Genomic DNA, 16,762 nt, shown 5'->3' on the forward strand with positions numbered 1-16,762 from the left:
TCACTAGCAGTTAGCTATCAAGCTAGCTAATGTTAGTGATTTACCTGTTAGAAACTCAAGCTATTTCACTAGCAGTTAGCTATCAAGCTAGCTAATGTTAGTGATTTACCTGTTAGAAACGCAAGCTATTTCACTAGCAGTTAGCTATCCAGAAAGCTAATGTTAGCTAATGTTTGTTGTTAATTTTTGAATGCTCAAGTATTTACAGAATTTGTGCATTTTAAATGAGTGTAAAAGTGTAGACATGTTCCCATTTTATTTGTTAATACTTTGTTAATTACATTTGTTTTCATGATTTTTTTTTTCCATTCAGTAACTTGTGTGGTGTTTTTTTTTTGGTCAGAGGTTTTTCCAGCACAAGAGAAAGAGCGGGAATGTCATTCACGGCCCGGGTTAAGGGCAGGGTGTGTTAATATCTGCTCTGAAGTGTAGTCTGGCTGTCAGTCATGTCCTCATTTCCCCATGAATAGTGATGCTGATGACATCTGTAATGAGATCAGTGGAGTGAGACATGTGACAGGTGCAGTGATGAATTATGGATCTCAGCGTTTTGGGCGTCAGTGAGGAGCAGTGATACTGACACTTCATTAGAGCAAGGCTCGAACACTGAAACTTTTCATTCCCTTGACCGCCAGAACATGCTCTCTCTCTGACCTTGTATACCTTGTATTGTGTGTGTGTGTGTGTGTGTGTGTGTGTGTGTGTGTGTGTGTGTGTGTTTCCGTGTACGTATCTTTAGGTTTTTATGATGACCTAAAAAGACCAAATGTCCTCACAGTTATCAGGTCCGCACCAAAAATACTCTGTTTGTGTGTGTGTGTGTGTGTGTGTGTGTGTGTATATACATTTAGTGAAGATCAAAAAGAACCAAATGTCCCTGTAATCAGCTGGTCCTCACAAAAATATGGGGTTTTTACTGCTTTTATCTAAAAGATGTGCGTGTGTGCATGTGCGTGTGCCTGTGCGCGCGTGCGCATATGTATTTAGTGGTTTGTGTGTATTTAACTGTTTGTCATCTGGTCCTCACAAACAAACTGTTGTATTTATACAGCTTTCAAGACCAAATGTCCTCATAGTACTCCGATCCTCACAAAAATACAGTGTTTTTCATTGTTTTTAATTATTAGAAAAACTAGAAGAGAGTGTGTGTGTGTGTGTGTGTGTGTGTGTGTGTGTGTGTGTGTGTGTGTGCGTGCGTGTGCGCGCTCCTCACCGTTCCTTCACTCTGTATTGCTCTTCACAGGGAGAGATGGAAACTCAGAAGCAGCAACATGATGCCAAACTCATCTCCACTAAAGAGGATGAGAAACTCAAAATGGACAAAATGGCCCTGGAGCTGGAGCTGAAATGGACCGAAACACTTAGGTAGGTGTGTGTGGGTTTACATTTGTGTGTGTGTGTGTGTGTGTGTGAGAAAGAGAGTGTCTGAGTGTGTGTGGCTGTTCACAGTAGGATTCCTGCTTTACGACTTTAAAATAGCAAGTCCTTGCGTGCTTTATATACGATATGTTCTCACATGACCGAGGTGAATAAATAATAAATTCGTTATAGATCCTATAGTTTCGTTATAGAGCTTTAGATCACCGGATGATTGTCCCGTCCAGTTTAAAAGGTGCTCACTAACATAATTTAATTCCGAAGTCGAATTTATAATTTAATTGACAGCATAACTAAGTGGATTAAAAGAAAATAAGCGAGTACTTGAATCCTTCTGAGGGACGACTTTTCCATGAATTCATTGCTCCATCAATGATGGCGAGCCGGCCCGGCCCGGCCCGGCCCAGATGCAGCAAAACAGGTCCAAACCATAATACTACCACCACTGTGGGTTGATGGAGTCCAAACACTCGTTTGTTTAAATTGGTTCTCGTTTGAAAATCTGATATATGTATATATATCAGCTATAGTTGTATCAGTTATATATATATATAACTATACAACTATAGCTATATATGTAGCACTTTTCTAGACACTCAAAGCGCTTTACATAGAATGGGGGGATCTCGTCAAACCACCACTAGTGTGTAGCATCCACCTGGATGATGCGACGGCAGCCATAGTGCGCCAGAACTCACCAGTGTGGTATTAGTGGAGAGGAGAGAGGGATGTAGCAAATTCAGAGATGATTTTTAGATGGTCATAATAGAGAAGGGTCAATGGGGGTATTTCGACAGGACACCGGGGTTATACCCCTACTCTCTTTGGAGAAGTGTCCTAGGATTTTTGACGACCCCAGAGAGTCAGGATCTCGGTTTAACGTCTCATCCGAAAGACTGTGCTGTTTTTACAGTATACTGTCCCCGTCACTATACCGGTGCATTAGGCCCCACACAGACCACATGGTGAGCGCCCCCTGCTGGCCTGACTAATACCACATCCAGCAGCAACCTGGTTTTAGTCTTGATTGATCCTGAACTAATAGCGTGGCGTGTATACAGTGTACCGTACAGATATCGCCACTGCTAGGATTTCTGGGGTCTGGATGCAAGTATATTACTGCGTCTGATATTTGGGCAGTACATTTTTCACCGAGCGTGCCAGGGTCTGTAGTGGAGCTCGTTAATGCTCGGACAAGGAGCCGTTAATGAGCTGAAGAGAGCATGGGATTGAACCCTCTAAGGGCGCCTCGAACCCTTCAAGGCTGTAAGGAATGTCAAATGGTGAATAAACTTTTAAATATTAATGACCCAGTGCTACAGCAGGGCGGTTAAGAGACTACGACTGACGAGAAACCTATTCGTGCACAGTACAGACATTGTAAATTAGCTCTCCAAATCCGTTAATGTCTTAATACGTGATAGTAAGGATTTGCTGAGAAATCGCTACAACTCTTTTAAGCACGGGTCTAATCCCGCCCTTTCTAATTATCTGTACGAGTCCTGGCGTTATTCCAAATGGTCTTTAGTTACTGTAGCTCCTTTCTTCTTCTTATTCTCTTTTTCTTCCTCAGGAAATAATTAAAGTCTTTTTTTTGTTGTTGTTTTTTTTTTTTTTTAATGTTGAAATGACAGCACAAGCTGTAGTGTCTCATTCTGCTGGATGATAATGAGTCAAATGATAATAATGATTATTTTGGTCAGTACTGAAATCAAGATTATTGCTCACAATTACACAGCCAATTTAGTAACGTTAGCACCTTTAAATGGATAAAGTAGTCTTTATGTCACAATAAGAGCTTTTAGTTCCCTCCGCTTATTAATGATGAGACGGGAGATGGACTAAAAGGCCGACGTCATGGTGGTAAATGGTCTGCACTTATATAGTGCTTTTTTAACCTTAGCGGTTCCAAAGCGCTTTACACTGGTTCTCATTCAGCCATTCACACACACTCACACACCAATGGTAGCAGAGCTGCCATGCAAGGCGCTAACTTGCCATCCGGAGCAACTGGGGGTTCAGTGTCTCACCCAAGGACACGTCGGAATGTGGAGTCACGCGGGCTGGGAATCGAACCGCCGACCCTACGATTAGTGGACGACCTTTGCTACCACCTGAGCCACAACCGCCCCTTTGTCATCCATTTGGTCTCTTGTGACTGAAGGTTAGGGAATCATAGTGATGTAAATATTATTTCCAGCTTTCTATAACAGATCAGAAAACTAAGCTGTTATGTCCACGTCATGCTAGAATTAACAGTGCGCATCAAATACGTGCGAATTCATCACCTGAGATTTCGATCCCGTTTATTTTCAATGGGGACTAGCAAAAAATAAAAACAAAAACAGATTGTGAGTGAGCGAGCAGTGAGAACTTCTGTTTCACCCCAGAGAGAAAAGTTGTGCTGGATTTGAAGTTTATGCATTATATTAAACTACAAGCAGAAACGGTGACCAATCAGACACAAGACAGCTTTCCATTGGCTGTATGCACTTGTTTCCATTCACGTTGCATGCCCAAATATAGTTTTTTTTTAAAGAAAAATGAAGAAGCACAAGTTAAATATAAGTAATCTAAAGTTAGCCAACATTTATAAAGACATGTCCTGGTCCTGGTACATCACCCAGTGTTTTTCCATTTACAGGGTAATGTTTTTCACGCACTAGGGCGCACCACATCCTTTGTGCGATCCTTGTTGCTGCTGTGTACGTTGTGTTGCTTTAAAGTTGCACACAAACAACCGGCTCGGTTCTGAGCGCGAGATCTGGAGTCCACGGTAATGACTTTTTGTTTCGCACAGCATTCCGGAGAGAAATCTCTCTGATAAGCACCTTCCCTCGCTCGTTACCACGTCTACACCCACACACCACCGCTGCAGTGCTTTCAGAGCCTTAATGCGGTGTCCGTGCTCTCGTTTAACCCCGGCGTTTTCAGTCAGCTAGCAATTAAGAAAATTTCCCCACTAAACAAGCACCACGGTGCAGTGGGATTCAACTGGACAGAAAGTAGCTTGGTGGTATTTCCAGACCGCGTTACGAACCAGAATCCACGCCTGTCCTGCTATTATGCGACATGGCAGTTAACCTACTCGGGGATGTTTATTTCACATGTAGACACATGGCAACGCTATAAAGGGCCCAGGGCACGTCTGCCTCCATTACCAGCTTTTAATGATCAGCTCCAGGCTCCACAGTGCAGGAACAGAAGGAGGCTTTTATAATAAGTGCACAGTGGTGGTGATTTCTCTCATCTCTCATCTTATTTACCGAAGTAATAGCTCATCCATATCTACAGTATCGCCCTTTCAAATTAGATACGAGGGCAGTGAGTAACGCAAACGGTAATTGGTAATCAATTCGATTAAATCAATTAAATCTTGCCTAAGATGGCACATTATAAAAGGAAGTCAGTGCCAAGTGCCAACAGGATGATCAAGGAGACTCAGACTTATGCAAATGTGACCGTTTAAGTCTCGGGCGTGTGCTTTATTTAACAATTGCTGGAAGTTAAGGAAGGTGTAGCAGCTGGGGGCGTGGCTTAGCATGGATCTGCACTGAGAGGTAGGTGTGTGGTTATCCGATCCCCTGCCCAAGTCATAGGAAATGCTTACTTAGTTTAGATCCAGCAAGACATGCTTCTTGTGTTGGCAGTGGTGCTGTACAGGTCACATCTCGGCGAGTTTTTCCTCGCCACCGGCTTGCTCACTTGGGATTAATCCACACACTTAAAATCTGTATCCTGTGTTTATATATTTCTGCAAAGCTGACCGTTGTAAAAAGCGCTATACAAATAAAATTGAATTGAATTGAACTGTCCGTGATGCTATGTTTGGGTTGTCTGGGTGCCCCAATCCCAATCACTGTACACGTATATAATGGACATCCTGGAGTGCCACTGGTGTCAGTTGTGCCGTTAAAAAAGCCAAATCAAAAAGTAACGTTTGCTTGTTAGTAATGAAAAATAATAACGAGAGGGATCATAAAAATAGCGTTTTTTTGTTTATTTAGTTCTGCCCTGAAGAAGCTATTTCACGTAACAGATGTTTACATATCGTAACTGAATTTACACAAACGAACAAGTTTACACACGCTCGATTCATAATAGTGTGTGTCGTTACCTGGATGATCAACGACACGATGTGTTTATGTTTTGTGAGAGTTCCTCACGAGTCCCTTGTTTGTCCTGAGCAATTAAACTACCCACTGTTCTTCAGAAATATCCTCCAGGTCCTGCACATTCTTTGCTTTTCCAACATCTTCTACAATACAAATTTAAGCCCTTTCCAACAGCGGCTATATGATGTCGAGATCCATCTTTTCACACCGAGGGACTCGTTCACGACTATTACATAAAGTGCAAACTGATACTCAAGAAGGCCACGGGGGGTGTAAACTTTTGAACAGGATGATCTGTGAAAATTGCTTATTATTTTGTCTTCTGGGATGTAAATATCTTATGGAGCTTCTACATAAGGGCGGTACTAAATGGAAAAAAAAATATCCTGACGAATATCCTGCAGTGATATTTATAAAACGCTTTGAATGTGAACAGTAATATTCGGAGAGAAGGAAAAAGTATCGTATCTTTACATTGAAGTACGAGATTAGAGCTTATCACTCACTAATACCGTATATACGTTGTCCACAGAGTAAACAGTCTGTATCCGAGGTATCTATGATGGAGGCGTGGCCTTGTATAGCACGGTTAAATATTTTCCTAATATGTTTTGTTCATAACATCTGCTCTTGGATTTAGCTGTACTTGTAAACAATCTAAACGCTTTAAAAAAATAGAAATGTAACAAAGCTGCAAGTAAACGTGTAATTACATACTGGAGTGTTCGTGTTGTTCATAGTGTGTGCATGTGTGTAGGCAGGAGTGTAAGAAGCTGCGTGAGGAGCTGCGAGAGGAACATGAGGAGGACAAGAGGGCAGCGCTCACACAGCTTGCTCAAGCCAAAGAGCAGGAACTGGGCAGTGCGCGAGAGAGCTGGCAGAGAAAAGTGGAGGATCTGCTGGAGCAGGTGAAGGACATCACACACACACTCCAGGCATCCAAGATTTATTCACACTGTCTGGTGAGAGGCTCTGTTTCAGGCCACATGCAGAAGGACATCTGGTTAACAGTAAGGCTGTGTGTGGATGATGAAATGGAATTGAGCCGTGTGAAATACTGCGCTATGCATAAAGATCATAGTTTACCAGCGAAGTCGTAGGCTTACACGACGTCCACGACAGCTAACATTTATTTTCTATGACCGCGCGGCATGGAGCTGCAATTCCAACACCAGCGGTAAGCGATACAGAGACCGAGCCACAAGCAAATCAGATATAACGCGGTAAATTTACAAACGCATACGATTGGCTCCGGTAAATTCCTTGGACCAATTCTAAGGCACAGGTCGCTCGTCGTTCCTGGTAACCTCCTCTCTGACAATTTTCACATTCATCTCCCATTCAACCCCATCCGGCGCTCGGAAATAGAATAAAAAGCCAGATTTTCCTGCAGTATAGATAACTGTTGCAGCAGGGACATGGTCAAGTGCTGGCTGTGAACAGGAGGACGAGTCTCGGAGAGCGAGTGGGTAATGAATGAGAGATTATATATATGTGTGTAAGACCCGTTTATACACTGTGGCTGCGTCCGAAATGACGTACTACCGTACTACACAGTAGGCGAATAGCAGTACGCCAGAGGGGTGTTATGTCCGACGAATACCCGGATACTGCTTCCGGCTTGATTTTGCAGTGTGCAAGCGATGGACGCTATGCGAGTCAAACAATCCCATAATGCAACGGGACTGGCGCGGACGAGCTCAGAAAAAAAACGGCGGAAGACCGCGTCGGCTCTTTTTAAATATTACACCTCGGTTAAACAGGACTTGTTTAACAATACCTGAATGAATTGTTAACTTGTTGAAACTTGTACAAAGCTTTTTTGTTTTTGTTTGTGACCTCCATCACGCCTTAGCCGGCCAAGCTAACGGTACCGAATTTACGTCAGCCTGTTAACCCCACCCACTTTACATTACTAATTTAGTTCACTTCCCTGACTTGCGTTTTGCCGTTAGTGCGGTTGCTTTAATCTGGTGGCCCCTTTTAAGATTTTTGTGTTTATGATGACATCGAAGGTCACATGATAATTCCATGCACCGATCAGTACGGCCGTGCAGTAGGTACCGTCGCAGTACGCGATTTCGGACGCAGCCCGCGTGTCCTGCATCGAACGGCCGAATGAAAGAAAGCGAATGAAAAGTTTCTCCATGTCAGAATTGAAAAAGCCAGAACAGGCCACGCCCACAAGCAATAAGACACACCCAAACTGCAAGACCACGATGCAAGCGAAAATGAGCAGCTTGCGAGTGTGAACGTAGGGTTAGTACACTTAAATCTGGACTCGTCAGATGGGGTTATGGTAGGTTCCTTGGGTCGACCCGATTTGTTTTGTACCTCTTGAGAGGGGTATGACGTGGGCCAGTTGTCAGAGTTTTCAGAGTTGGCTAGCGGGCTGCTCACTCTCAGCAGTGAGAGACCGTGCTAATGATACTGGCAGGCTGCTCAGTGAGGCTCAGTGATTGTAGATCCGCCGCCTTGTGCCTGCCTCCTGCGTCTGCTGTCAATCCCTCGTTCTCATCTCGTCTCTGAGGCGAGACTGGCAACCACATGGCAACTTACACACACACACACACACACACACACACACACAGCATGTTGGAGTAGAACATGGAGGCGCAGACTGTCCATTTATAGGAATCTGATCTCTTAGCACTGAACCGACCTCTTTATACTTTTGGAGTTTGATGTTAAAGTGTTTTCTATAAAAAGAGCGTCTCTGGTTGACAGGAGGTTGCTATTCTTCCAGCTCTAGCTCCACATGGTAATGACAGGAAGTGCCTTAGCCTTATTTGTCACTATTTGTCATTTTATTAATACCCTGCTTATTTGAAACAAACTTCGATTCCTTTTACTTAGCCGCAGTCTCTCTGTTGGACCGCGTCCAGGGAGCAGTTTATCTTACAGCAGCGAGAGAAGATTGCGGTTATGATTCTGACTAAAAAAAGGACAAATAACAGCCTCACAATCACTGATTATCTCTGGTTTGAGGCTAACGGATGCTCTAGAGAAATAAAACAAAATATGTACCCCCTACAAGTGCTTTTTTATTGCTTCTTCTCATTGCATTCTCTTTTATCCCTAGGACACATTTGACAGATTGTAGGTCTCTGCTATGTTGTTTTCACATCGTACCGATAATGGTTTGCTTTCTCTGTCCTTCTCTCTCTCCCTCTCTCTCTCTCTCTCTCTCGGTGCAGATTTCTCTGTTGAAGCAGAGTCTGGAAATGCAGCTGTCGCAGTCACAACATTCTCTGAAGCAGCTGCAGGCTCAGTTCAATCAGGAGCGAGAGCACCTGGGCCAGCAGCTGCAGGAGCTGGAGTTGGAGCACCAGCGAAGGGAGGAGCGTCTGCGTGAGGCCCACTGCTGCGCCATCCACGACCTGCAGGAGGCGCGCCAGCACGACCTCAAGGTCTCTGTCATACCTGCTTAGGGCTGAGCTCTAAACCAGCTTAACCCATCTGTCTCTCTCTGTCCCGCCCTTCTGTTCCACTCTGTCCTGCCCATCTGTCATGCCCATCTGTCCCACACTGTCTCACCCATCTGTCCTACTCTGTCTCTGTCCCGCCCATCTGTCCCACACTGTCTCGCCCATCTGTCCCACTCTGTCCCGCCCTTCTGTTCCACTCTGTCCTGCACATCTTTCCCGCCCATCTGTCCCACTCTGTCTCGTCCATCTGTCCCACTCTGTCTCTGTCCCGCCCATCTGTCCCACTCTGTCTCTGTCCCGCCCATCTGTCCCACTCTGTCCCGCCCTTCTGTTCCACTCTGTCCTGCCCATCTGTCCCACCCTGTCTCTGTCTCGCCCATCTGTCCCACTCTGTCTCTGTCCCGCCCATCTGTCCAACACTGTCTCTGTCCCGCCCATCTGTCCAACACTGTCTCTGTCCTGCCCATCTGTCCCACACTGTCTCTGTCCCGCCCATCTGTCCCTCTCTGTCCCGCCCATTTGTCCCACTCTGTCTCTGTCCCGCCCATCTGTCCCACACTGTCTCTGTCCCGCCCATCTGTCCCACTCTGTCTCTGTCCCGCCCATCTGTCCCACACTGTCTCTGTCCCGCCCATCTGTCCCACTCTGTCTCTGTCCCGCCCATCTGTCCCACTCTGTCTCTGTCCCGCCCATCTGTCCCACTCGGTCTCTGTCCCGCCCATCTGTCCCACTCTGTCTCTGTCTCGCCCATCTGTAACACACTGTCTCTCCCATCAGTCCCACCCATCTGTATCGCTCTGTCTCGTCCATCTGTACCTCTCTGTCCGGAAATTCAGGAATTTGCTATGGTACAAGAAATGAGAGAAACATCTTCTAAGTGGAATGGATACTGGGGTTCCACCCTGAAAGGCCAGACGGCCTCAAATGTAGCGCAGTTATTTATAAAGCCACCGTTGTTTTCGTAGTACCACTTGGACATCCAACAGTTTAGCGAACGTTAAACTAAATTACCTCACTATGCCGGATTGGGATGTGGCCAGCAACAACAACGCATATCACTTTTGCTCATTTACATACCTGTACAATGTTACGCTTAGTTACCTCTGACTGATGAAGACGTATATCGTTAACCCCTACACGGATAACTATAATAAAACCTGCATTTGTCTAATGCCCTTGGATTACCTCAAATGTTCAATGCCTGACTCTTATGCAGCCAAATACAGTACAGCTGCCTACCTTCATAGATATTAAAGCACTGCTTGACTTATAGGACAAGCATCATATAGGCAATACTCCAGTCTCTAACCTCCTGTGATAATATCTTGTTCTCTTCTACCAGTGGGTCAATGCAGGGGGAAAATCTGTTGGTGATCCAGCCTGGTTCACTGCTGTCCCAGCTTCTTTCTCTGAGTAACAAAGAGCTTCAGCGACAACAGAGTGCTTAGCTTCGCGATAACCGAGTGCTCGCAGTCATTGGCTCTGAGATGTAGTCATGCATTACCTAGCATTACAGAGAACAGTTAACCAAAACCAGGTGTCACTACCACAAACCCAGTTGCTATGACTTACTACTGCTAGACATTTCAGAACTACCTATATGACTGAAAACCTTGACGTAATACCTACAGAATAGCTAGTGTTAGACAGACCCAATTGCTCCCACCATGAAACATCAGACACACAAATATATCTAAAGAAAAGATCAGACACATAAAATGTGACAAGCAGAAAATGTTAACATTCACTATAGACACATTGTGAACTCAATAAGAGGTCGGGGCTTTACATAATTTAATTTAGAGTTTTTATAGACATAAGGGATACCTTTTTATGGATGTTTTTATTGGATCGTTTCCTGAATCATCCCCCAAAGGGAATCGTTTTTAAACCGTTAAGTGGATGAGACGGGGTGGCCGCTAAAAATTCCTTTCTTCCCACTGACCTCGCAATATTCTAAAGGTTTTACTCTTCATGTCCAAGCTGCCATAATAAATGATGCACCTTTTATAGGACACCTTTAAATAGATTGACATTCATATTTACAAAGAACAATGATGCTAAAATGCCATTTATAATCTGTATAGATCCAGAATATTTACAGCTCTCTACAACATCCACAGCTTGACCATATAATATAATACTTTTGTTTTAATCGCTTCAATTTACTGTGCACTGGACTGGAAAGAGCTCTGAATTGTCCCTATCTGGTCCCGCATGTTATCTGCATAATGAAACGGCTCAGAAGAGCTGCACTAGTTCTTCATCTCCTCCATATAGAATGAAAACATAAGCGGTGATAAGACCGAACCCTGAGGGATATCTGTAGTTCGGAGCAATTCATGAGATAATTTTCCATTTCCATAAACTCTTTGGGCTCAGTGTGTGTGTAAGACTGCTATTTGCATCCAAGTCACTAAAGTGTAATAAAATGAACCTTTTTAGTATGAAAAAGCTGAGATCAATTTAAAAAAAGAGTCTTGGCTATGTAGACAATTAAGGAAAGTACCACATAAGGAGTCCACACAAGTCCAAATTCCTAGTGACTGATGGATTTTATTCGGAGGGCACATTTCCTCAGACTTTCACATTAAATGAGATTAAATGCAATACACAGCTCTCTATGTCTGATCACCTTTATATAATCAATGCTTTGCCTTGCACTGCTGACATCGAGGGTAACAATTCACAGTTTATATTGGCAAGAGGTTAAAAGTCAGACGTCGAGCTGGCTCGATTTCAGTCCGGTTGGGAAATTTAATTTCATTTAATCTCATGGTCTTGGTTTTTACAGCTTATCTTATGGCTTGTACCTTTTCCCAGCAGTCTGGAGACCAAGCAGACAACAGCTTCAGCTTTCATATAAACCTGAACCTCGGGTTAAACAGCTATTTATTACCCATCAACGCTTTAAACATCGGTTATTAATATTTAACACGATTGAAAGTGGAAAAGAAGTGGCACCGGTGGCGTTCAGTGTCGTGCTCTAGAGTCTCAGCGCTCCAATTGGAATGACTCGACCCCAGTGCGGTCTGTCTGTAAAGTTCTACCCAGCTACAGGGCTGTTAAAATAGGGGGCCTTTTCCGTCTGCTCTTTCATTATTCAGTAGTGTGCCTCTGTTGTACTTGGGAGAGATCCATCAGCAGAGTCTGAAGCCCAGCACCGGCATGGCTAAGCAGGCACTCTGGTTAGAGAGGACAACGTGCTGTTGATTTATTCACTGCTTTTTAAGAACTAACAGGGTTTTTGGTGGAGAAGAAAGTGGGCTCCTCTATCCTTTTCTTGAAATGAAATGCAGCACTTATTTTTTTTCCCCCCTCATCATGCCCAGATGGACTTGGAGGAGATCTTTGAATACCGGAGTGGCAGGAGGAAGGTTGCCTCGTTTCCTGTAAAGCAGCGTCTTCCCAGGCAAAATAAGCATAGCATTTTCCTTACTGCAGATTTTAAAAAAATTTTTCACATCAACAACTACAAAAAATAAACCCCTCACCAAACATCCCTGTAGCATTTTTTTTATTTTTTATTTTTTTGGCTGATGTTGGAAAACTACCTCTAATTTTTCTTTGATTTATCCAGAAAGACCAAGTGTACCTCCCACCAGCTGCACCAGAGAGAGCTGTTATTTTCTCTACCCACGTTGGCCGGGGAGAACATATGGGTCCCGATGATCTTACTTGGACGGAAAAATAAAATAAGGATAGTGGACATAAACACAACCCTGTTATGTGTCCTGCTTTCTCAGCGTACGCTCGTTTGTTCAAGAGGCCGTAAAACATGAATTAACGGAACGAAAGCAGATCCATTCCAGACATTTTATGACGGAAGAAACCATGGACGAAAATGTATTTACGAAGAGCGGGCTGTCCGGTATACCAACTCCTGAAGCACTCATGGACTCGCAGCCCAGTGGGCTTCTACCCAACAAACGGGGGACGTCCGCTTCGGTCCGCATTCGGTCCGGTTTATAACGTTCGCTGGCGGACGTTTGCAATGAACGAACGAATGAATATTGCGGTGATATGTTTGATATTTTGAATCATTAAAGTGTAGAATTTCACCAAGGCTGATGAATAACATGGACACGATGGTAAATACTACCGTGCTGCATTTTTAATAAACTTTTAGGGGAGTCCGTGCTTTCACTGTAGTCTTAAAGCGATTACTTGTGGCTTGTACGCTAAGTGCGACATTGATTGATGTCTGATTATTTCCATTAATGATTTTCCCCATTAACCACAAATTCATAGAGACTCCCTCTGGCATCAGAGCACGGTGAAACATTTCATTTCTGTTTTTAATTGACGTATGTTAACAGGGCTAACTGCCTCATTGACCTATTGAACCTTATTGAATCTCACAGCTCGTGCTTTCATCTCAGACGGGGTGATTATCTGTAAGTAAAATGTGTGATCCTGTAAAGCAAGGCCATCTAACAGTTAGTCTGCATTCATGCTCACATCTGTGACATGTCTCTATATATTCCCGCATAGCGCTCCAACGTATCGAGTAACAGCTGAAATAATGCACTAATGTATGCTAAGCAAGTTACGTAGTTAATTGCATTAATACAGACACGAACAAGTTTATAAATCTTACAGATCCGAGCCGTACGCGGTTTATACACTGCCGGTGTGTAACATCTCCAGAGTAGGGGGCACTAGACCTCAGAGCCTAGGCGTATATATGGTGCTACCACACCAGTAGTACTTGTGGAGGTGCAAATGGGATCCTGTCTTATGGGAATGTTTCTACAGTGTTTGTACGCAATGTGCTGAGAATTCAGTGTCTTGGTTGCAGCTGTGTGTGAATACGAGAGGTGGTTTGGGAATCTTGTCAGTCATGCTGAAAGCACAGGCACAGCCCTCCTGGGTGCTTTGGTCTTTCTGAGGTTGTTGTCTTTGTGAGGGAGAATGTGTAGAGGGTTTATGTGTGTGTGTTTGTGTGTAGAGGGTTTGTGTGTGTGTGTTGGTTGGTGTACATGTCCAAAGCAAAGGCTGAGGCATGTCTCCTGATAGCTGTCTGGTTGACTGACATGGTCTGACCTTTTCAAGTCTTACAAGTCTTCCTGCCGAGACGGAGATTACGGCTGCGCGTCTTGTTTTTGGGCTTAAACACCGATTTTATATCATATATTTAAGCGTGAGGTGGCAGGGTATTGTAGCTCTAGAATCTGGGGTTCGATCCTGATCCTGATCATTGAAGATGAATGAGAAATTAAAACATAAATAAAGCAGTTTAAATAAACTACAGAAGATTTCAACACTTCGGTTCGGTTTCAAGTCTCAGTTGGCTTTGTGTGCATAATGCAAGCAATAATAGCAAAAAAAGTTTTTTTTTTTTTAAATGATCAAAAAAAGAAAAGAAAAATGGTTACAGCTGAAGGCTTGTTTCCATCATGTAGAGTTTTTGAGATGAAAAATGCTTTTACATAATGATGGTACATCCTGCGAAATATTTTTGCCTTTAAAGAGAAAAGAATGACAAGAATTTCACATAATTCACAATGTACTATGCGTATGTGTGTATTTTAGTTCATGCACTCTGAAGCAGGGGTCACGGTTACACAATAGCACCGTTGAAGCACTGCTGAATTCTCGATTCTGATTGGTCAGCAGCTCTGACAGTAGTTCTGTCTGTAAATCAAGTTTTTAATCAACGTTTTATATAACCGTCCTCACTCTAATACGTCTCTACAGTAACAGCTAATTCACAGCGACTTCTGTAGTGGATGTGCCACTGTACATAATGAAAGTCTAATAATTATTGCCGTTAACAAAGAAAGACGTAGAATTATGTGTATGGTGACCTGTTTTTGTGTTTTTTTTTGTAAGGAGAACCTTTGTATAATGAGAGAGAGAGATAGAAGAGAGAGGGTGATGAGGGCGTGACTGTTATAATTATACAAGCGATAACAGGAACTAACTTCAGTAACGTTCCATATCATTAAATGTAACTATAAACGGATAAATATAAATAAAAAAAGAACTATGATGTGATCGTTTCAAACATAAAAATTATTATTGGCAAAGTGCTGGGATATAAGAGGAATAAAACACTCTGGAACATGCTGCTGTTGGAAAATAATCAACTTTGGGGTGGTACGAGTAATTGGCAGTGATACACCACCCTAACGCTGATTATTTAGAGGTAGAGGGGCAGTGGTGGCTTGGCGGTTAAGGCTCTGGGTAACTGATGGGAAGGTCGGGGCTGCCAAGCTGCCACTGTTGGGCCCTTGAGTAAGCCCTTTAACCCTCTCTCTTCCAGGGGGCACTGTATCGTGGCTGACCCTGTGCTCTGACCCCAACTTCCTGGCATGCTGGGGTATGCGAAGAAAAGAATTTCACTGTGCTGTAATGCAGATGTGACCAATAAAGACTCGTTATCATTATCATTTTCCTCCAACAGCATGTCCTGCATGTGGGATTAACGTAGGAAATACAGTCTACATGACAAACAGGAAAGACAATTACAAAGCTTGGAATTAAGACCTGTAATGCACAATTATACAATAGCACAATAATACCGCTGAGCAAAGGAAAACACAGGGTGTGTGTGTGTGTGTGTGTGTGTATGTGTGTGTATATATACAATATATATATATATATATATATATATATATATATATATATATATATATATATATATATATATATATATATATATAAAATAAACCAATAATGGCGTCGAAGCGTAGTCTAATAACAAATCAGTAAAGAAAGATATCTCAATGGATATTATTATTCTCAATGGAGCTGTAACGGGAAGTGACAACGGCGAGATTGTGACAGTTTAGCCTCTTATTACAGTTTGACGTTTCCATTACTGACTGATTCAGGGGATAGAAACAGAAAGGACGGAATCTACAAGCTATCCGTCTTTGTTATTTTTCCGACTCTGTTGCTTCCTCCTCAGTACAGCTGTCCTGCTGTGATACGTCCAGCTTTTATCACTGATTAGTCTTTGTGTGTGATGAAAATCCTGTCACACGACACTACATTTATAAACAAATGTGTTTTTCTCCAATAGAAAAAAAAAAAAAAAACCTTATTTGTATAGGGATGTAGGGGTTCGATGCTAATTTGATTCAGAGCGCTGTGATGTCATTATAAAAAGGATTCTTGATGCATCTCAATTCTATGCACTATATATATATATATATATATATATATATATGTGTGTATATTTTATACTGAGTGATCACATGACTTTTAAAGCATGAAGTACGCTGTACTTCAGCTCCAGAGCGAAAGCCCGGGAATGAAACTTGCACTTGACCTGCTAATTTATGTTGCCCTTTGTGAATTAGCTGCAAGCTTTGCCACTTGCTCGAGATTTCAGTGTTAAGCAGGAACAGGACCATTATGTAGGGCTGTTTTTCCTCCAGTTCCAGATGAGAACGCGTGATGTGACTTCATGTGGCTTGTGTTCCCAAAATACTGCACTTGGCATGCCTCATATCCAGTTCATTTTGTCCTCTTTAATTCTAAAAATCCAAAACTGAGCAGGTCTGAGATGCTAATGTCTGATGCATCTTCAAATCTGCCAGCTAGCTTGGCTAGTTTTTAAGCGTACACGGTGCACACAGTAGCCTATACTTTTACGTTTCACCACTCAGTTAGACTCGTGGCCAAAATTAGGTTGTTTTTTTTTTTTTTTTTGTAATTGTTGCCTTTCATTGTAAACAAATACCAATAATAAATAAATAATAGTGCAGAATTTAAATCAGAATCGTTTAAATAGGAAATCAAGATCTAAGAATCGAATCTTTTTTTTTCTCTCTCTCACCCCGAACTGAAACCCGTCCAGTCCTCTGTACAATCCCTTCCGAAAGTATCGGA

The 16,762-nt window shown here is 42.9% G+C and overlaps 1 protein-coding gene across 2 annotated transcripts in view; it reads left to right on the top strand.

Moving 5' to 3' along the window:
• fam184ab (family with sequence similarity 184 member Ab) overlaps positions 1-16,762 on the top strand; it is a 126,816-nt gene that overhangs the window by 76,223 nt on the left and 33,831 nt on the right. For both annotated transcript variants that reach the window (XM_017456767.2, XM_017456770.3), the window contains 3 exons: positions 1,244-1,365; positions 6,250-6,400; positions 8,690-8,902. In XM_017456767.2, the coding sequence (XP_017312256.1) occupies positions 1,244-1,365; positions 6,250-6,400; positions 8,690-8,902 (486 nt within the window). The remainder of the gene's footprint in view (positions 1-1,243; positions 1,366-6,249; positions 6,401-8,689; positions 8,903-16,762) is intronic.

The sequence above is a fragment of the Ictalurus punctatus genome, chromosome 25 (genome assembly GCF_001660625.3).
Source record: "Ictalurus punctatus breed USDA103 chromosome 25, Coco_2.0, whole genome shotgun sequence".
Taxonomy (NCBI): Eukaryota; Metazoa; Chordata; class Actinopteri; order Siluriformes; family Ictaluridae; genus Ictalurus; species Ictalurus punctatus.